General features: G+C 45.8%; 1 protein-coding gene across 1 annotated transcript in view; it reads right to left on the reverse strand.

Annotated features, from left to right (window-relative positions):
• Positions 1-11,298, reverse strand: part of CUNH1orf198 (chromosome unknown C1orf198 homolog) — a 47,960-nt gene extending 36,662 nt beyond the window's left edge. The window contains exon 1 of the mRNA XM_073557638.1: positions 10,739-11,298. Within this exon, the coding sequence (XP_073413739.1) occupies positions 10,739-11,080 (342 nt within the window). The 5' untranslated portion in view covers positions 11,081-11,298. The remainder of the gene's footprint in view (positions 1-10,738) is intronic.
• Between the last annotated feature and the right edge of the window lie 10,221 nt (positions 11,299-21,519).

Raw genomic sequence — 21,519 nt, forward strand, 5'->3', positions numbered from 1 at the left:
CATTAAGAATAAAGACTTTTAATGAAATAAACACATATTTTTTCCATCTTTATTTCACTCCCAATCCATTCAAAGCCATCGTTCTCCTGTAAAAAATCCAAAATATAAAAGCAACAATATCCCCTACCTGTCCGCTGTACAGTCAAGAACCACGCTGCAATCCATCTGAAGGGGTTAAATAGTTTACAACCGGGACCGGTGCGAATGCGACGGCCCGGCTGTAAACCACGGAGGAATGAAGGAAAAGCTGCCTGTCCAGCCTCCCCGCCTGACCGGAGATGAATTGATTAGCGTGGGAAAGGTTCTGAACATATATACAGTATGTATACACACACACACTATGTGTATACATGTATTCTATCTATTCTATTTTAACATGTCAGTGTGATTTTACAGTATAGCACACTGAATTGCCGGCTTTTCTAAAGGACACTGGTGCGTATTTCCCACAAGTCACACATCTGGTCCGTGTGTAATCCGTTTTTTTCTCGCACCCATAGACTTGCATTGGCGAGTCTCAGCCGTAATACGGTGCAAATCGCAACATGCTGCGATTTCACCTGCACGTATAATATGGGTGAGAAAAAAAAGGATGATGGGAGCTGCCCCATAGAGTAACATTAATCCGAGTGCTGTGATTTTTTATCGCATAGCACTTGTCTGTATTTCTCTCTAGTGTGACTCTGACCTTACGCTGACCCTGGTTTTCTCTCCCTTTTGAAATGACCTTTGCACAAACTCATTAGATGCATCAATACACAAGATTGAGTTGAGGTCTATTCATTGAAGATAATGTACATGTGGATTCTTTGAAACAACAGTTAAAGCCTAAAAAGAAACCCAAAAGCCAGGGTGAAAGTTGCAATATTTCAATTTTTTTTTAATAAAAATTGTAATAAGGAGACATTAAATCACCCAAATTAAAAAATAAAATACAAATCTTTAACCAAAATGCAATTTTCTGATGACCCATTCCCTTTAAGGAGAATCAGTACCTTTCAAGATCAACTAATTCCAAATAAAAAAAAAATGCATAGACATTCTGGTTTTAGTACTGGCCCAAGCAAGTTATACAAGAGAGAGAAGCACAATAAAGTGTCTTCCTATAATCCTGAAAAGAACGGCCTGGGTACGAACAAGACTTTGTCATCACAACCTCCCCTATATTACATTGTCCATCACTGTGATTATACATCACTAGATTATGGCCCGATGCTATCGCATTGGGAGGATGCGATAGCATCACACCTCTTGCCATGTTAACCCTCAACACACACACACACACTCCTCTCACCTTTCACCATCTCCACTCACTCTTTCACTCCACATACGACCCCTTCTCTCACTCCGTCTCTCATACTCACGCCGTCATCGCCGCTGCTCCACGATCCCCGACATCTTCTTCCGCCGGCGCCATCCTGGATCTAGACGTTGTCCACGCCGGCGACATGTTCTTGCGGCGACGCCATCTTGAGTATCGTGAAATCCCGCGATAGTCAAGATGGCGTCGCCGGAAGAACATGTCGCCGGCGTGGATGACGTCGGGATCCAAAATGGCGTCAGCGAAATCTCGCGAGTTTTCGCCGACGCCATTTTGGATCCCGACGTCGTCCTCGCCGGCGACATGTTCTTGCGGCGACGCCATCTTGAGTATCGCGGGATTTCGCCGATCCAAAATAGCGTCGCCGCAGGAACATGTCGCCGGCGTGGATGCCGTCGGGATCCAAAATGGCGTCGGCGAAATCTCGCGAGATTTTGCCGACGCCATTTTGGATCCCGACAGCATCCACGCCGGCGACATGTTCTTGCGGCGACGCCATCTTGACTATCGCGGGATTTCGCCGATCCAAAATGGCGTCGCCGCAAGAACATGTCGCCGGCGTGGAGGACGTCTGGATCCAGGATGGCGCCGGCGGAAGATGTCGGGGATCGTGGTTCAGCGGCGATGACGGCGTGAGTATGAGAGACGGAGTGAGAGAAAGGGTCGTATGTGGAGTGAAAGTGAGTGGAGATGGTGAAAGGTGAGAGGAGTGTGTGTTGAGGAGTGGTGTGTTGATGGGTTAACATGGAAAGAGGTGTGCGGTGACGTCACCGGTTACAACTGGACGGAAGTTGTTACAACCGGAAGCTGCTTAGGGCATTTATTATTATAGATTGGAAAGTTGATTCAAGGTGACAGGAGTATTTTAAGCTCAAGCACAGAGGACATTGTATGAGCAAACCATATCTCACTGTGATAATCCAAACTTAACCCTTTATACAACGAGTCAATTTCTAGAAATCCCATGCCCACTATACATGCACAGCAGTCAGCGGATCACCTGTGGAGACTGACATGTGGCGCATCTTTCCAGACCGCAGCATGCCTAACTATCTTGCGGAGACGCTAATCTCCACAAGAGAAATTCCACCCATAGAATGTATTGGACGCGGTGGATCCACACGGTTCAGTGATCAGATGCGGAATCACCTGCGTTCAATAGACGGCAGCGCTTTAGACGCAGCGAACATTCAATGTCTCCAAAGCTCTGCTAGTTCTGGATCGTGGTAACCTAACTGGTGTAGAGTTTAGCTTCTGTCCAGGATAAGCAAAACTTAATAACACCTTCCTAGTGCGTGATGCAGGGTGCCTTCCGCTATCATGGCAGCGGAGGGCCCGTTAGGCCTATGGCTTGGTTTCATAGAACGCTGTTTCGACTATACTCTATACTGCAATACTACAGGAGTGTTTAGGATTGTACTGTAAGATTGCAGTATAAAAATCTAGCAATCGTAGGTTCAAATCCTCAAAATCCACTAAAAAAAGTTTTTAAAAATATAAAAAAAAAATTATAGCACTATTTGAATTAAGCACATGTCAATCATTGATTAATTTTTAGTATTTTTTTGAGGAAGATAGGGAATGCAAGAAAAATATTTTTAGCTCATGAGTTGTTAGGATTGAGGCAATGCCATGTATTTGTTTTATCTTAAAGGGGTTTTACGATCTTAAACTAGAAGTCTGCAGTTACTCTATGTGACTACAGATTTCTGAATTCTCACATCAAGGGCACAGTGAGGATTGTCCGTCCTGGCGAAGGGAGCGGGTGGTCATGTGACCTCAAATATGGAATATGCATATTCCTGGTCACATTCCAACTAGACTATGTCTGGCCTCGCTCAATACACTGGCATCTAGGCGGCATGTGACCATATGCATGCAAATCACACACTTGCGATCACACGTCCATCACTCCCGGCACCAGAGAATCATCTCCGTGCGCACTGTGTATGATGTGAGGATTCACAATTCTGCAGTTATATATAATGGCTGCAGACTTGTAGCTTGAAGAGGTTCTCCACTAATTTTACATTGATGAGCTATCTTTAGGATAAGTAATCAATGTTTGATCAGCCACGCGGCATCCCCGCCGATTATTACTATTGTTTATTTATATAGCGCCATTAATTCCATGGTGCTGTACATGGGAAGGGGGGTTACATACAAAGTTATAGCTATCGTTACATACAAAGTTATAGATATTGTTACATACAAAGTTATAGATATCGTTAACAGTAAGGGTAAGTGCACACGCTGCGGATTCACCTGCGGGTTTTTTTCCACGGAAACGCAGGTAAAACCGCAGGTAAAGTGACCTGCGGTTTTGCTGCGGTTTTGCACCTCTACTATGTTAAAGGTGTGAAACCGCAGCAGAATCCGCAGAAACAATTGACATGCTGCGGAAAAAACCCTGCAGCTTTTCCGCAGGTAAAAAACCGCAGCGTCAGCACTGCGGTTTTGAAAACCCATAGGCTAACATGGTGAAGTACCATGTCTGCGGAACTGCTGCAGTTCTGCAGGGCCAAAACCGCAGCAGAACCGCAGCGTGTGCACATGGCCTAAACAAATTTACAATGACGAACTGGTACAGAGGGGTGAGGACCCTGTCCTAGCGGACTTACACTCTACCGGATAGTGGGGAAGAGACAGAAGGTCGGGGGTGCAGCAGCTCAGGCAGTGGTGAGGCGGCAGAATGGTTATTGCAGGCTGTAAGCTTTCCTGAAAAGATGGGTTTTCAAGTTCCGTTTGAAGGATCCGAGGGTGGTGGATAATCGGACGTGTTGAGGCATGGTATTCCGGAGGATAGGGGATATTCGGGAGAAATCTTGGAGGCGGTTGTGTGAGGAACGAATAAGTGTGGAGGAGAGTAGGAGGTCTTGGGAGGATCGAAGATTACGTGAGGGAAGATATTGGGAGATTAGTTCAGAGATATAGGGAGGGGACAGGTTGTGGATGGCTTTGTAGGTCAGTGTTAGTTGTTTGAATTGGATTCATTGGGGAATTGGGAGCCAATGGAGGGATTTGCAGAGGGGAGAGACGGGAGTAGCGAGGAGAGAGGTGGATTAGTTGAGCAGCAGAATTGAGGACAGACTGGAGTGGTGTAAGAGAGTTGACAGGGAGGCCACAGAGGAGAGTGTTGCAGTAGTCAAGGTGGGAGATGATGAGGGCATGTACAAGAGTTTTAGTAGATTGACGACTGAGGAAGGGACGGATTCTGGAAATATTTTTGAGTTGGAGGTGACAGGAGGTGGCAAGAGTTTGGACGTGTGGTTTGAAGGACAGGGCAGAGTCGAGAGTTACTCCGAGGCAGCGGATTTCAGGTGCGGGAGAGAGCGTGATGCCGTTTACCATAATAGATAGATCGGGTAGGGAAGATACGTGAGATGGAGGAAAGATAATGAGTTCAGTTTTGTCTACGTTGAGTTTTAGGAAGTGAGAGGTGAAAAAGGAGGATATGGCTGATAGACACTCCGGGATTCTGGACAGCAGAGAGGTGACATCTGGGCCAGAGAGGTAGATCTGAGTGTCACCTGCATACAGGTGGTACTGGAAGCCATGGGACTTTGAGTTATCCTAGGCCAAGTGTATAGATGCAAAAAAGTACGGGCCCCAGGACAGAGCCTTGGGGGACTCCAACAGAGAGGGGGTGGGATGAGGAGGTAGTGTGGGAGTGGGAAACGCTGAATGTGCGGTCAGAAAGGTATGAGGAAATCCAGGACAGAGCAAGGGGGAAGAAAGAATCTGTAGGCAGAGTAGGCAGTGGTCAACTGTCAAAGGCAGAGGACATGTCAAGAAGGAGGATGGAGAACTGTCTGTTAGCTTTGGCTGTGAGTAAGTCATTAGTAATTTTGGTCAGGGCAGTTTCAGTGGAGTGGTGGGGGCGGAAGCCAGATTGCAGGATGTCAAGGAGGAAGTTAGATGAGAGGTGGGAGGAAAGTTGAGCATGGACATGCTGTTCGAGGAGTTTGGAAGCAAACAGGAGCAGTGATATGAGGCGATAGCTAGACATAGCAGTTGGGTCAAGGTTTGATTTTTTTGAGGATGGGTGTTATGGTGGCATGCTTGAAGGCAGAGGGGAAGGTACCAGAAGTTAGGGATAGGTTAAAGAGATGGGTTAGGGCTGGAATGAGCATGTTAGTGAGGTTGGGGAGCAGGTGGGAAGGGATGGGGTGAAGTGCACAGGTGGTGAGGCGTGATTTGTAAAGGAGATGAGTACGCTCTCCTTCAGTGATGGAGAGGGAGGTTATTAGGGAAGGGCAAAGGTCTGGTATGTGGAGCGATTGGGGTGGTGGAACTGTAAAGGTTTACCTTGTTTGGTCGATCTTGTTTTTGAAGTAGGTGGCAAAGTCCTCAGCAGAGATGAGTGGAGTTGGAGGTGGCAGTGGTGGGCGGAGGAGAGAGTTGAATGTGCTGAACAGTTGTTTAGGGTTGTGGGATAATGAAGATACAAGGTTTGTGAAATAGGTCTGTTTAGCAGAGGTGAGGGCTGATTTAAAGGCAAGTGTAGCTTGTTTGAAAGCAGTGAAGTTGTCAGGCAGGCGTGTTTTCTTCCAACGCCGCTCCGCGACCCTGGATTCTTGTCGAAGTTTTTTGGTGAGGTTGTTGTGCTAGGGTTGCCTATTGGTTTGTCGCACTTTACCATGCATGAGAGGAGCGACTGAGTCTATGGCTGATGTGAGGGTGGCGTTGTAGAAAGCGGTGGCACTGTCCGTGTTGTGGAGTGAAGATATGGAGGACAGAGGTAGAAGAGAGTCTGAGAGTCTGTGGATGTCTAGGTGTGCGAGGTTTCTGTGAGGATGTGCTAGTGGCTGGACATGGGGGGCAGGTGAGGAGGACAAGAATGAGAAGGTGAGTAGATGGTGGTCAGATAGGGGGAAGGGAGACGTTGTGCGATTAGATAGGGAACAGAGGCAAGTGAAGATGAGGTCTAATGTATGTCCATCTGTGTGGGTGGCTGTGGAGGACCACTGAGTAAGTCCAAAGAATGAGTTAAGTGACAGGAGTTTGGAGGCTGCTGGCTGGTGGGTTTCAATGGGGATGTTGAAGTCTCCCATGATGATGGTGGGGATGTCAGAAGAGAGAAAGTGGAAGAGCCAGGTGGAGAATTGGTCGATGAAGGCTGATCAGGTTATATCAGTGTTGTGGCAGGAGCCGGAAATACTCACTTGTGGAGATGCTCCGTCTTCTGATACCCAGCCGGGTACTGCACATCCGCATCCTATTCAAATCAATAGCATCCTGTGGCGGCCACTATCAGAACAAGGATAACAGCTGATCGGCGTGGTTGCCGTGTGTCGGACCCCAACCTATCAGACATTGACGACTATCTTAAGGGTAAGTCAATGAAAAAGTAGTGCACAACTGCTTTAAGATTGGACAACCCCTTTAACACTTTTGCAGGACAATACCACACTTTTTTTATGTGAACCCTTATTTCTTTTTCACTACATTTTTGCTCAAATATTTTGCTTAGTCCGAATTCGGTGCTCCATAATGAGATCTGCTGATTGCTGATGTAATGTATGTGGTGTAGTTATTATACCAAAGGACTTTGGTCTGTCCGAAATTACTGAACCGGCAATCTATTAGGTGGGCCAGCCCATACTATAGATCAATACAGATATACATCAAGAAAGCAGACAAAACTTGGCATCTTCGTTAAGAATTCTTTGATAATTTTATTGATACTCCATTAAAAATTTGTCACAGCAGGACAGCGATACATGTTGCCACATAAATGTTACAATTAAGACTGCCACGTTGAAACGTGTCAATATGTATCGTTGTCCTGCTAGGACTATTTTTTTGGAGCTGTGGAGTCGGTAAGTAAAACATCCGATTTCCCCGATTCCCTACTCTGACTCCACCAAAATGAACACCGTCTCCGACTCCATAGCCGGGGATTTTTTAATGGATTGTCAATAAAATGATCAAAGAATTTTTAATGGAGATACCAAGTTTTTTGTTTTCTTGAAGTATATTTGACTTCGACCTGGTGAGTTATAATTTGTTTGAATTATCAAACACTGATAAACTATATACAGTAGTTTGGTTTTTTTTACAGTTTTTTTTCATTTCCACATTGTACTTGTGCCGTAAAGTTAGGAGATGTCGGTTTTCAACCATATTTCTCAAAATTTTTGGATTAAAATTTGCTGGCTTTTATAAAGCAGCAGAAATATTAAAAGAATAAATGTGCACACGTGAACCATCCAAAAACAGAACATGTGACACGTGTTTTTAATATGATCCACGGACTAGAAAACCGTCGCTATAGGGAAAATTCCAACAGCAAAAAGATCCGGTAAAATCCAATGATTTATTTGAAGAAATATATAAGAAATCAATTGCAACCATAACCACCACCCATGAACATTAAAAAAGCAGGCAGACGCGTTGTGGATACATGTCCTTACTCATTACAATGACTGTGTTATGACTGAGGGAGAGGGCTCCTTCTGTCACCCCATGCGATCACTCACTGTAATGAGTAAGGACAGGCAGCTACAACACGTCTGCCTGCTTTTTTAATGTTCATGGGTGGTGATTATGGTTATAATTGATTTTTTATATATTTCTTCACATAAATCATTGGATTTTACTGAATCTGTTTGGTGCTGGAATTCGTTTTGTCTTCACTGAATACTCCGTAGTTTCCGTTCAGTGGATTTCCTAGGGGGAGCGGACTTTAGCATTTCTCTACAAATAGAAATGTTATTCGCATAAAAATGTGCATATAAAGGAAGCATGTGTGCTGATACAGTTTTTACAATTAAAAAAAAAATGAAAATTACATTGGACTTTAACAGTGTGAATGAGGCCTAATAGCTATACAACCATGGCAGGCTTTGCCCTGATTCAGACAACTCATCAGTGCCACCCAATCACATCATGGGGTGACAGAAGGAGCCGTCTCCCTCAGTCACATCACATAGATGTCTCAGATGCTACTGGACAGAACCGATAAGGTTATCTGAAAAATATAGTCAACATACGGTATATTTATTTTTCTTATTATATATATTCTGCCAACTTCTTCTCCCATCCCAGCCGACATGATATAGGACCCTCTAGTTGCATCATTTTACACTCCCCTAACGTGGCAGGTTGACGACCACTTTGAGTAGGTAATAGTGAAATGTTGTGGATGGATGAAATCTGTGCCTGACTGCATTGTTTACTTCTGGTAATGGCCTCAGGGCTAAAGGCCCCTTTACATTTAGCGATGCAACAGCGATCCCGACCACGATACGACCCGGTCAGAATCACTGGTGCATCGCTAAATGGTTGCTAGTGAGCTGCCACACAGGCAGATCTCACAGCGATGCAGCAGCGATACAGCGGTTGTTACTTACCTTTCAGACGCGGCGATCCTGACGTCCTCCCGTCCGCGTCCACGCGTCGCTCGTCAGTGCCAGCAGGAAGCGCCCGACGAGAAATGGATGTAGACGATCTCGCGCGATCAGCGACAGACAGCGGGGGAGCCGGTCGGAGGTAAGTATCACACATAGCGATATCGCTAGCGATATGGCTGCTGCGTCACCAAATCGGTGATGCTTTAGCGATATTGCTAGCGATATCGCTATGTGTAAAACCTCCTTTAGACCAGGCGTAGGCTGCTGCTTAGGGCACCACCTCAGAGGTGAAGAAGCAAGGGGCGCAAATTATCAAAGGAAAAAAAAAGGAATGAATCTACAACCCCAGTGCTGTGCTGTGCGCTGGTTTCTTATTTACCTGTTGCAAGCTGATACTGCCTATGTCACTACAGGAGCGTGCCGTCGGTCCTGGCAACTCTCAGATCTGCTTGATGCCGCTTACGCCCCGAGCGCAGGCACCGGGCGCAGGCTGACTACGGAACACTGCATCTCTTCTCTTCTGAAGCAGTGTTCAGAAGTCATCGCAGCCTACTTGTTGGTGGTTTCCATCTAGCAACAGGTTATTCCTGTACTGCAAGAGTAAAAATGAACTGACAATAAGTTACAGATGAAGCAAATAGACTGGCTGTCACCTTGTGCACTCAGGGCTGATCAGTGGCATGGAGGGCGGCCACACTGATCTGTGCGGCCAGGTCTGATCGCTCACAGCATTACCCACTTGTGGAACATGGTCATTATGGATGATCATTTAAAAATATATAAAAATAAGACTCTGTTCACACTGTCATCAAGACTTCTACCTGGAAGCATATGACAGATCTATCACTTTATGGGGTGTAAGTGTCTAAATGCCTATCTAATTAAAGCGTGCAGACTTTTTCCCGGCCTTTAACTAATGATGGCGAGAATGCTACGCAGCCTCATATTGCCATGTAAACACGATGTAGTTTGTCCCATAATATTTGTATTATAAGCAGATCTTGTAGTCAGTCATGTCCCCATCTCTCTCACCATGCGGCCCCCAACACTGACATCAGGCGGGTGTGAGGGGCCAGAAGGTACAACTGTCCCAAACCTTTAACCTTGTCAGTGCCAGCGACATGTGACAGTCCTATAATATCTGACAGATGACAGCAGAATCATCTGATCCCTCCAATATATTACATCCCCTTCACATGTCTGTGGTTTCCTCTTCTGAATCCCCCGCAATACTCTTGTATACATGTGTAGTAATACTATACGATTAAAGGGCCACAGCCAAACAGACCCCAGCGATGGCCGTCACCCACAGTGCATGGAGACCCCTAGACTACTGACTATGACGGCTGATTGGAGGCTGATAGCAGAGAGGATCCATCAGGTAGATAAACTGCGCACGGCTGCCGCTAAGCCCCACCCCCTGCCGCACCTCCGCCGGTAACTCCGCCTACGGGCGCAGGACACTGTATGCGTCCCCTATCTTTAGCACTGGGGACGCAGGCATGCGATTGGCGGCGCATGCGTCCTTTTAACGGTGCGCCGACCAGCGCTAAACGCAACCTGTAGCAATTTGGTGCGCTCGGCGCATCGTCAAAAGGACGCATGCGCCGCCAAACGCATACCTGCACTCGGCCTGCGTCCCCAGTGCTAGAGATAGGGGACGCAGGACGCATGCAGGGTCCTGAGCCCGTAGGCGGAGCTACCAGTGGAGGCGCGGCAGGGGGGGTTAGCAGCGGCCGTGTGCAGCCCGACACTGCGGCCGTAAACGCTAATGTGAAACCGGCCTTACATGTGGATTTTGCTGCTGATATGGGGCAGATTTCTCCTTTTCTTTTCAAATGGTGAAATAAACGCGGATTCTGCACAAATATCAGACACGCAGAGGATAGAAAAATGCAATAAAAGGAAATTTCCGCACCACAAGAAACGCATCGTGTGGAGGAGAGTGTGCTACTGTGAAATGCTGTGGATTTTGCGTGCGGAAAATTCGCCATGTGTGATCACAGCCATGACTAGCATCCATGGGTCTCTGTGGTGCCCACCTCCCTGGCACAGCACCTACCTCCTCCCCAAAGTGCACCACCTTCTGTCCGGTCTGGGTCTTGAGCACCGGGTAACTGGGCACGGACTCGGTGTGGCCGAGGCTCCGGTGCAGGGCATATCTCTTCTCCAACTCCGGGTCCACCATGCTCTTGTCTATGGCTTCGTCCTGCTCCTTGGGCTGCATCTTCTCCCACTGGGCACCATAGCGCTCCCGCACCCGCTCCTTGTCCTGCATGATCTTCTTCGTCATGGAGTTCAGCGAGGAAAAATAGGCAAATCTGTTCCTCTCCTTCTCGTCCAGGGGTCGGTTCCCCGACACCGAGATCCGGGCTGCGGCTATTGCCGCCGCCATAGAAGCCATGTCCTGTGTCCTTTGTGTGGGCTCGCTGTGTCCCTGACAGCCTGCAGCTCCACTGGCACCGAGCAGACGGAGGAGCAGCCTCACAGTCCTCCTCCCTCAGCTCCTGTACATGATTCTGCAGGAACAGTCACTTCCTTTATTCTCCTTCCCTCCTCCTCCGTCCACAGACACACACGCCAGCCTCCATGTCTCCTTCTATGTGGCTTCCTCTGGGCTCAGCACTGCCCTCCTCCAGCCTCCCGGTGCCAGTCTGCTCTGCCCCTACGAGACCATTGTCACAGATGCTTCCACACACACAGACCTCCCAATTATGATACGAGGTCCCCATCACTACAGAAGCAAATGTTATCCTCACCTACACATTCTGCTGGAGAAGCCATGTTCACACAGTCAGTATCTTACCTCAGTATTTGTAAGACAAAACCAGAGGAAAAGTATAATAGAAACCCGTCACCACTTCTATATTTATCACCCACTCCTGGGTTTGGCTTACAAATACTGAGGTAAAATACTGACCAAACACTGAGGTAAAATACTGACCAAACACTGAGGTAAAATACTGACCAAATACTGAACATGTGAACGTGGCCTTACTCAGTGAGTGAGTCACTCTAGTGCCAAACACCACCAGTAAAGGTATACAGATAAATGAGCAGAGCGCACCGCCAGTATATAAGGAATACCAATACTGAACTTGTGCTACATATTGTAGTGAACTATAGTAACAATATCGAAAGAAGAAAAAGAAGGACATGACAGTGTGCACACCTTATCTAAAAAATCAAATCAATGCTTATTAGTAGAAAAATGGACAAACATTAGAAAAGTGTACCCTGTCAACACCTGATATAATGTATAGCTTACATAAGTCAAAGTACTCCACATATAATATATATAAAATACCACAAATAGAGGTCCTGAAATCACTGGTATAATTCCAGTTTAGCCATTTTTATATTTATATAATGTGCAGTAAATCATAGAGCTGAGGTATAGAGCCAATAATAGAAATAATGCACAGGCATTGGAAATTCAGTCATGCACCAAGGGATGCACAGGAGAATTATCATATAACATCAGTGGTATAGATTACACCATAGGGATTTTATAAAGTCCTAAAAAGGAAATAGGACTAATGTAAGACTCTAACAACCATGCACATAGCAAATATAAACCCATGCGTCATGGCTATACATAGCAATACCATAAAGATGGTTACATGAAAATGATGGAGAGGAAAATCCCCTGTCCCTCTAAAAAGCTCCTACCTCATGTATAATCAGCAGAATAAGCAAAGGGATAAGAAAGAGGCTAGGTAGAGAGAGGGACATACCCAATGGCACCTATAATATGGAGACCCATAAAGCTGCATGGAATACCCTGAAGTAGTAAAGCATGGTGGAGCAGGAAGGAAGCCCCACGCATATCGCCATGTCAAGCAAGGCTTCATCAGCGAAATAAGGTCCATGAGACCACAGTGGTTTAAATACATTCCTAATCATGAATAAAGTACATTTGGTGACTGATAGTTGCCTGTAGTGGGTGGAGAAATGGCCGTGCGCCAGGGCAGAGGTGTGTGCTCATCACCAGCTGCATGCGTGCACAGAGATGTGGAAGGTCAGCGTGGCTAACCATTACCAGTGAATATAATGCTAGCAAGAGTGGAAGAACCCATCTGAAGCTAACGCACGTGTGCAGGGATGCGAAAGAAACCCAGGCTAACTACTCACAAAGGATGTCATGCTGGCCAGGGCAGGACATCTGCCCCGTTGCCAGCTACGCGCATGAGCCAAAATACGGAGGCAGCCATGTTTAACCCTTTCAAAGGGACAGATTATAGTGGCAAAAATTACCTGTTTAGTACTTTGACTTATGTAAGCTATACATTATTTCAGGTGTTGACAGGTGTGGAGACACAAGGGGTCGGCAGGCGCCTCAGTCCGCTAGCCAAAACCGCATGGACCAGGGATTGTCATGCCGAACGCCCGCTCTCCCTTTAAATTGGGCATAATGCTACTCAGACAATACAGGAAGGGGGTAAAACAGTGTGGCAATAGTTTATTGAACCATAAAACAGCTAGACAGCATGTAGAACAGTCCCAGCAAAAAATCCCAAGATGGTGCACATTACTGAGTGTCTCCACTGACTCGTCAGGACAGTGGCAGCTGTTAATTAAGAGCTCCCAGGGTTGACTACCACATCTGTGGCTCGCACACAGAAAGGAGTGAACAACAAGCATAGGAAAATGATAGTCCATTCAGGTACAAGGCCAGTTGGTCGAGGGTTACAACTTGGCTTCATCCTCCAGGGTTGACTACCCCACCTGTGGCACACACACAGAGAGGAGTTAATGACAAGCTTAGGAAGATGACAATCCATTGAGGTTCAAGACAAGTTGACCTGAAGATCACAACCTTGCTTCTCCGAACATCTCCATGGAACCAGACGACCGGCAGGTCCCAATCCTGGATTTCTCCAAACGTATCCATGGTTCAGCGATGGTCAATGGAGCAGATCTGTTTTCTTCTAACTGGGGCCGAGGTCCCCTAGATTGTTTCCTGTAGAAGGATAGATCCGTGTCCCTCGTTATGGAGCCATGATTTATTGGCAGCAGTCCTGTAGGGTCCCCTGGATGTTTGGATGCCCTGGCAGAATCTCTGTCTGTCTCTCTCTCTCTCTGTCCCTCATAGAGGCATATCACCTCTTTTTATGTTTAACAAGTGTCCTTCAGTCCAGCATCACAGATAAGGGGAAGCATGGTGACAACCAAGTCGCATTGTTTGATTATGTAATCTACTTGCATCGATTTTCCTCCTCCCTTTTTTGGGAATGCCAACAAACTGTCTAGCATTGACAATGTGTGTAATCAACATAAACATCACTATTCATTGGCCATGCATTACTGTTTCGCAAAGATAACAGACAAATGGTAGGAGATAATATTAGAGGTAAATATTCGTTCTACAAGAAGAGTCAATACTTCAGAAAACAGTTTATGATTCTGGGCCTACACAATTTACGTCTGGTTAATTAAGATACAATGCTGTGTCGCCACACCAGGGTATGCGGCTTTTAAATGTTCTTTAATGTTTGTCCATTTTCGCCTAATAAAAATTGATTGGATTTTGTAGATATCTCAGGTGTGCACATTGTCATGTAGTTCTTTTTTCTTCTTTAGATAATATAATTACCAATAGAGGTGACAGTACAGAGCAGATGTGGAAAGTGCCCAGAATGGCACAAGCTCATGCCTGGCTTACTGAGCACCCTGGCATCAGTCAGGGTTATATACCACCATCCCTGGATCGGACTGTTGTGCTTTTTTAGTTTTAGAGAAGGTAATAAAGCATTTGCCAGACACAGCGCTCAGGATGGGCAAGTCAGAATCAGGGTAGGGCTCTGCGCACACTTCTCCATTCACCTGGAAAGTGAAGATTGTCCTTTAGGCTTAGTGATGGTAAGCACTGGCATACCTATTGTATAGTAGGCTGAATTATGACAAGCACGTGAAAACTAATACATACTTTTTTCATTCAGAAAGCTAGACTATTTTCACCCATAATGTATCCATTTTTTTATGGCCATGTGTCATCTGTATTCCATCCTTGTGGTGTACGTATTTGTACATCAACAGTTTAAACAGTACATGACAAAATATAGTTTCCAATGTTAATAATGGTAATATATCCATAAAAATCAGATGCTATGGGGTTGATCTGTATGGGATACAATTTTTGTTGCACACTCAGACTTGAATGGGCGAATCTCATCCACAACACAAAAAAAAATAATGCACAGTCATGCACTACCAAAACTACCAGATAAATACAAAAGGAATCAGCTTTATTCTAAATAGCACATTTAAAAGAAAAAATTTAAATGGAGTTCTTCTTTCAGTTGCCATTGCTCCACCGATTCTGGAAGTTTTTCTTCTTTGCCTCTTCATTCCAAAGTTACGTCCCATGGAAATATAGAGCAGCATTTTCCCTTCAGCCAAATGGGCGAAGATCACAAATGTTCTTGGTGTGGGTAGTGCTTTGATTGGCCATCATCAGAGTAGAAAAGAAAATGCCTACAAATAAATTGCAAGCTTTCGAGATTGAGAGTCCTCAGTGGTTGATACCTTTTAATGGCAATGTGGTACCATCTTTTCAGTTAGCCATTAAAAGGTATCAACCACTGAGGACTCTCAATTCTGAATATTTTTCTATCTACTGGCTAACATGGTACAAAGATATACATCTTTCCTGTACAAAGAAATTTTGAGATACACGTCCAGTTGGTGGAAGGAAAAATGTGGATCTACATTTCCAGGTTGGTTTAATTTTGGAAAGGATGGGCTCAGAAGAAAAAGAAACCTGTACCCTTGGCCCTACCCCAGACACTGTTCCCCCGTACACATGCTATACTAAAGGCCCCAACTTCTATGGAGGTTTTTTTGGACTTTGTGCGCTGCTTGACACAATACACAATTACTAGTGCATTAAAAGATCGATATTTTATTCTTTTTCCCAACGCGTTTCGAAGTATAGACTACTTCTTCCTCAGGAGATGACATACATGAAAAAGTAGCATTGCTTCCAGATTAAATACACTTCACATTTGAAAATTGGCGCCAATAGTCACATGTTTTTTGAAAGAAAGTCAAAGTTCACACTGTGACGTGCAAATCTATCACATGATAAAACTCGATCATTGATTTCTATATAAAATAACAGTATTTCTTTATTAAATTCACAGATAAAATGTATAAGAAAAAGAAGAAACGAAAAAAGAAGAAAATGGAAAAAAAGAAGAAAAAAATCATACCAGAAAAAATCACGAACCAGTCTGAGAAAGTTCAAAAAAGGGGGAACCAACAAGACACTCTAACCACCGGACCAGAGCGTGGACAGCTTTCGTATATGCCGGTTTCCAAGGTAAACAGCGGGTATCCAGGAGCCGTGGCCCAGGCTGATCGAGCACGATCAGCGATAACCGGCAGGGGGGCCGGTCACTGATCCCCATCACGCACAGCAATCTCGCTGGCGAGATCGCGGTGGCATCACGAGTTCGCTGTGTGTGACGGGACCTTTAGACCCCCACTCATCTAGAAGTATCATTGCAACTAATTATGTGATCTTTTTAAATTCTTCTGATTGTTCTTATCTGTAGTTTGTGTAGTGTATTCTTTATGGCCTGTGCCCTTATCACATACCGTCTTTTATTTTGTTTGACTATGAATAGGTTACTTAGATCTTTGTTCTTTAGGTAATTAAGAGGACATTAGTCAGACAGGGAGAGATTCTGTACCCATGCAGATGGGAGTTAATTGCTTTAAACAGAAACAAAGTATTGTATGAAAAATGAAAGAAAGCGTTCCATTGTGCGGAGCTCAGACTGTACGAACATTGTCAGATATCCGGTAAACTTTGTTTCCTGTACATGATAGATGAATATCAGAAAAGGCAGTCCATCTAGGGTATATGGGGGTGTCCTGACTTTCCAGATGGCACATGAGGGAAACAAGCATGAAGGGTATGTGCATACGTTTAGCATTCATAGCAGATTTTTATGCTGCAAAAACCATAGTGTTGGCAGGAAAAACACTCTGTAAAATACACACGGTTTCGCATGTGTTTTTGATATGTTCTTTTTTGCATTTTTCCCATTTATCTGAATGTGTAAAAAATGCTGCAACAATGCAGAAAGAATTGACATGCTACAGATTTTAAAAAACGTTTCGAAGATTCAAATCAGCAAGGAAAAAATAAGCCACATATGGATGAGATTCCAGAAATCACATTTAGTTTTTACTGGTACTGTAAAATGCTACATTTTTTCTAGAGCAAAAATGCAAAGTGTGAACAAGCCCTAAGGGTATGTCTCCACGGTCAGTAAACGCTGTGGGTTTGACGCTGCGTACATCCGCAAAGTCAAACCCGCAGCGCCCAGATGTTACAGCATAGTGGACTGATGGGATTTCATGAAATCCCATGTCCACTATGCGTTTAGAGACGCAGGTGGCAGACCTGTGTAAACGGACATGCGGTGCATCTTTTTAGACCGCAGCATGCCTATTTACGATGCGGAGACGCTCAGTCCCCGCAGCGTAAATTTCCCATAGACTATCATTTGATGTGGTAAAACCACATCTAATTATTAGTCACATGCACAATAACTGCGGGACCGCAACTTACTACGCGTGTGAACTAATTTAAATAATGTCTTACCTTGAGACACCGCCGGAAGTTCGCGTCCACTGCAGTTGTCGCGATGACTGAGTTAACCGTGATAACTGCCATGCACGTGACCGCCGGGGTTATCTCCCGTCACTAGGCTGGTTCTCATGGTCAGCTGACCGTGAGGACTGCAGTGCAGGTGACCTCTGGAGACTGAGTAATCTCCGGTGGTCATCTACAAGGTCTGGATGTCAGGCTGAGCCAGGCATCCAGATGTAGCAGAGCTGGAGTCGGATTATTATATTTTTCAGGAGATTGAAGGTGTTGCATGGATTAGGTGTATAATAAAAAGGGAAAGCTGTGTTATATTTCGATAAAATACTTTATTATGGCTTGGTGTTTATTTAGCATGTAACTATAGGATTAGTAATTGATAGGTGACTTTATAGACACCTCTCCATTACTAAGCCGTGGTCTTGATGTCATCGGACATGCAGCGCGTCTTTCCAGACCACAGCATGTCTATTTACGATGCGGAGACGCTCCGTCCCTGCAGCGTACATTTCCCATAGACTATCATTAGATGCGGTAAAACTGCATCTAATTATTAGTCACATGCGTATTAACTGTGCAAACACAGCTTACTACGCATGTGTACTAATTTACATATGTTGAATCTTGTGTCACATCCGGAAGTACGTGACACAGGAAGTTCCTGAAAGCAGAGAGAGGTCAGTAATATGTAATGTCCTTTCCTTTTTTTTTTCACTAAATATTTTTTTTTTTTTAAATAGTGTGGGGTCCCTCTTTATTTGTTAACCAGCAAGAGTGAAGCAGACTACTGGGACTGGTATTTCAGGCTGGTAGGAAACCAATAGCCATGAACCTTACCAGCCTGATAATACCAGGCCGCAGCACTCTGCTTACCTTGGATGGTTAGCAAAAATAGTGGGATCCCCTCCCAAAAAATCAGCATGGGGTCCCCCTATTTTTTGTTAACCAGCCAAGGAAAAAAGTAGACAGCTGCGGCCTAGTAGCTAGACTGGCGAGGCCCATGGATTTTGGCACTCCCCAGCCTAAATATAACAGCCTTCAGCAGCCCCACAATTGGCACATCCAAAGATGCACCAATTGTGGCACTTTACCCAGCTCTTCCCACTTGCCCTGTAATATTTGTGGGGTAGATGTCAGGTTTCTTTTTGATTTAGAGGACTCCACTCCAGACTCATCAGGTAAGGGACTATTTGCAAAATTAAAGGAGAAATCTGAGTATTGATAACTGCGGTGTTCATGCTGAGTGATTTTTCTTTTTGAATTCATTTATTGTACGTGTTAGGCTAGGTTCATATTGCATTATGGCGCTGCGTTCAACGCATCCGTTACATAGCGGCATTAACGCTTTGTATCGGATGCGTTAACAACACCCATAGACGCCATAACTTGGCGCATCGCTAACGCATGTCATAATCGGCATATGTTAGCGATGTACCGCATTCTGTGACGGACCCTCAGACGCGGTCTGCAGTGTTCAAGGGTCTGTCACTGCTAGCGCAGATGGAGCATCTGCGCTAGCGCGACTGCATAACGCGATCAGAAAAAAGAGTAGCATTAGCGCAGTCCGTTTAACGCATACGTTGAATGGACTGCTCTAACGCAATATGAACCAGGCCTTATAGGTTTGCGTTTTGGTATCACTTTTTGAAAGTATTTGAATCGTATTTAATAAAATAATATTTTAGTAATTAGTCCTACCCTGCTTTTTCTGAAACCTTATTGGACTGGTGGTCACTGCTTACTATTAGTTTTGACTGTGTGCACATACCCTAATATATCTACAAACAGGAAATCACTTTTTTTTCCTTCCCAGAAGCCAACTTTCAATTAGCTTTATTTCAAGTAACAAAAAAACAACTGAATGTAATGAAATAACACATCAAAAACGCATGCGGAAAAAAACCACATAAAAAACCCCATCAAGAACGCAGGTGACCTGCCAGTGACCTCAGATGCAAATGTGGTGCAGATTTCATGTGCGTCAAATCCTAAGGCCTCTTTCACACTTCAGTTTTTTGCATCAGTTCAAATCCGCCAAAAAGTTAGAGAAGCGGATCCGCTCTCAACTGATGTGAACGGATGGCACAGGATCCGTTTTCAGACGGATCCTGAAAATGTGGAAATTTAAAGGAACCGATGGCGAGAGAGAGAGAGAGAGAGAGAGAGAGATTTTTTTTTTGTCCGGCACCCAGAAAGAATTTCGGGTTAAATGAGTGTCTGGAGGATCCGCCAGAGAAAAAAACGTTGCAAGCTCCGTTTTGAAATCTTTGAGGATTGTGACGGACAGCAACTTTTGGCGGATCCTCAAAAAAAACGGATGCAACGGACAGCAATCCGTTACAATCCGTCATTAATGGAAGTCAATGAGGAAAAAAAACGGATCCTCAAAAGAAAATTGAGGATCCGTTTTTTTCAAAACCTGGCGGATTGTGACTGATTGTAAAAAACTGAAGTGTGAAAGAGGCCTAAGCAAATCCTGAGCCAATCCTGACCGTGGAAACATACCCAAAGGCACCTTGGGTTTTAAGATGGTTGATCCTTCTATTCAGGGACATACAAGATACAGCACATCACATATCATGATTGCAGTCATGTTGTATCAAACACCAGAACAAACACTGTTTGTAGGAGCCTTAATGGCCAAGCAATTAATTGAAGTCACTGGGCGTTTGTTTACTGGCCAGATTACACAGGGCTATGGATGATAATGGGAACCAAAGCTATACTGCCCATCAGGCAAGGTGTCTACCGTATTTTTCGGACCATAAGACGAACTTTTTGCCCCCAAAATTGTGGGGGGTGCATCTTATGGTCGCAATATACTTACATCCGTCCATGGCTGGTGGTTGGTGCGGGTGCTGCGGGGCTCTGTGGTGTGGTGGTGGCAGCGGGCTGTGCTCCGGTGCAGGGGTAGCGGCTCTCTGCGCTCCATGGGGGGCTCCTCCGGCATTTCCTCGAAGCCCGGAGGCCCCCGCACATCCGTTACTGGCTGCTGCCATGTTGCGGTGGCCTCCGGGAACATGGACGCCGGGAAGATGGCCGCCAGTCCGGGGACGGCGCATGCGCGGGATCAGATCTCGTCCCGAGATCTCGGAGACGAGATTCAAATCTCGGCAATGAGACCTCTTCCCCCGAGATCTCAGGGCGACATCTGAACCTGCGCATGCGCCGTCCCCGGACCGGCGGCCATCTTCCCAGCGTCCATGTTCCAGGAGGCCACCTCAACATGGCAGCAGCCAGCAACGGATGTGCGGGGGCCTCCGAGCTTTGAGGAAATGCCGGCGGAGCCGCCGCCCCTGCACCGGAGCACAGCCCGCCACCACCCTCATCCCACAGAGCCCACCTGCCCCAGTTCAGCACAGCTGCCCCAGCACAGCCCACCTGCCCCAGGCCAGCCCAGCTGCCCCAGCTCAGCACAGCCCACCTGCCCCAGCACAGCCCACCTGCCCCAGCACAACCCACCTGCCCCAGCACAGCCCAGCTGCCCCAGCACAGCACAGCCCAGCTGCCCCAGCACAGCCCAGCTGCCCCAGCACAGTCCAGCCCAGCTGCCCCAGCACAGCCCACTTGCCCCAGCACAGAGCCGCCGCCACTGCACCAGCCTGGACCACTGAATGACCCCTGTGACCTTTCCTCCACCTGTGCCGGATCCCTTCCCAGGTAAGCTGAATTCGGACTGTAAGACGGACCCCCATTTGACACATTATTATTTTTTTCCCTATTTTCCTTCTGAAAATTGGGGTGCGTCTTATGGTCCGGGGAGTCTTATAGTCCAAAAAATACGGTATATTGGGCTTCTTGTGGGATAAAAGGGCACTGCTGCGGTTTCTCTATGAATCCTACTCTATGGGCCCCCAGAGACGGCAAGACCAGCGCTTAGGGAATATTGACTGAGGAGCCAACTTGGGAGCAGCGAGTGCCTGGCATCCAGCAAGCACTACCCTCATTCAGAGTAACAAAGCTCGCTCACTGCTCCAGTACCTACAAATAGTGCAAAAGTAGAGATGACTGTCTTTGCTTGTTGCACTCTGCATAGGTGAAAAGCTAAATAACAAAATATTTACTATGTTTATACTGAGCACTTTGTAATTTAAGCCGCTGCCTATGCAGAGCGCTGCAGCATGATAAAGTCATCTCATCTGCATAGGCTGCAAAAGAGATACTATATGATAGGTCGCATAGCTCTTAGTGCGCAAAGACTAAGGCCTCGATTCATCATTACT

This window comes from Dendrobates tinctorius, unplaced genomic scaffold (genome assembly GCF_039654945.1).
Source record: "Dendrobates tinctorius isolate UK_male_01 unplaced genomic scaffold, ASM3965494v1 ptg000250l, whole genome shotgun sequence".
In the NCBI taxonomy this organism is placed as follows: domain Eukaryota; kingdom Metazoa; phylum Chordata; class Amphibia; order Anura; family Dendrobatidae; genus Dendrobates; species Dendrobates tinctorius.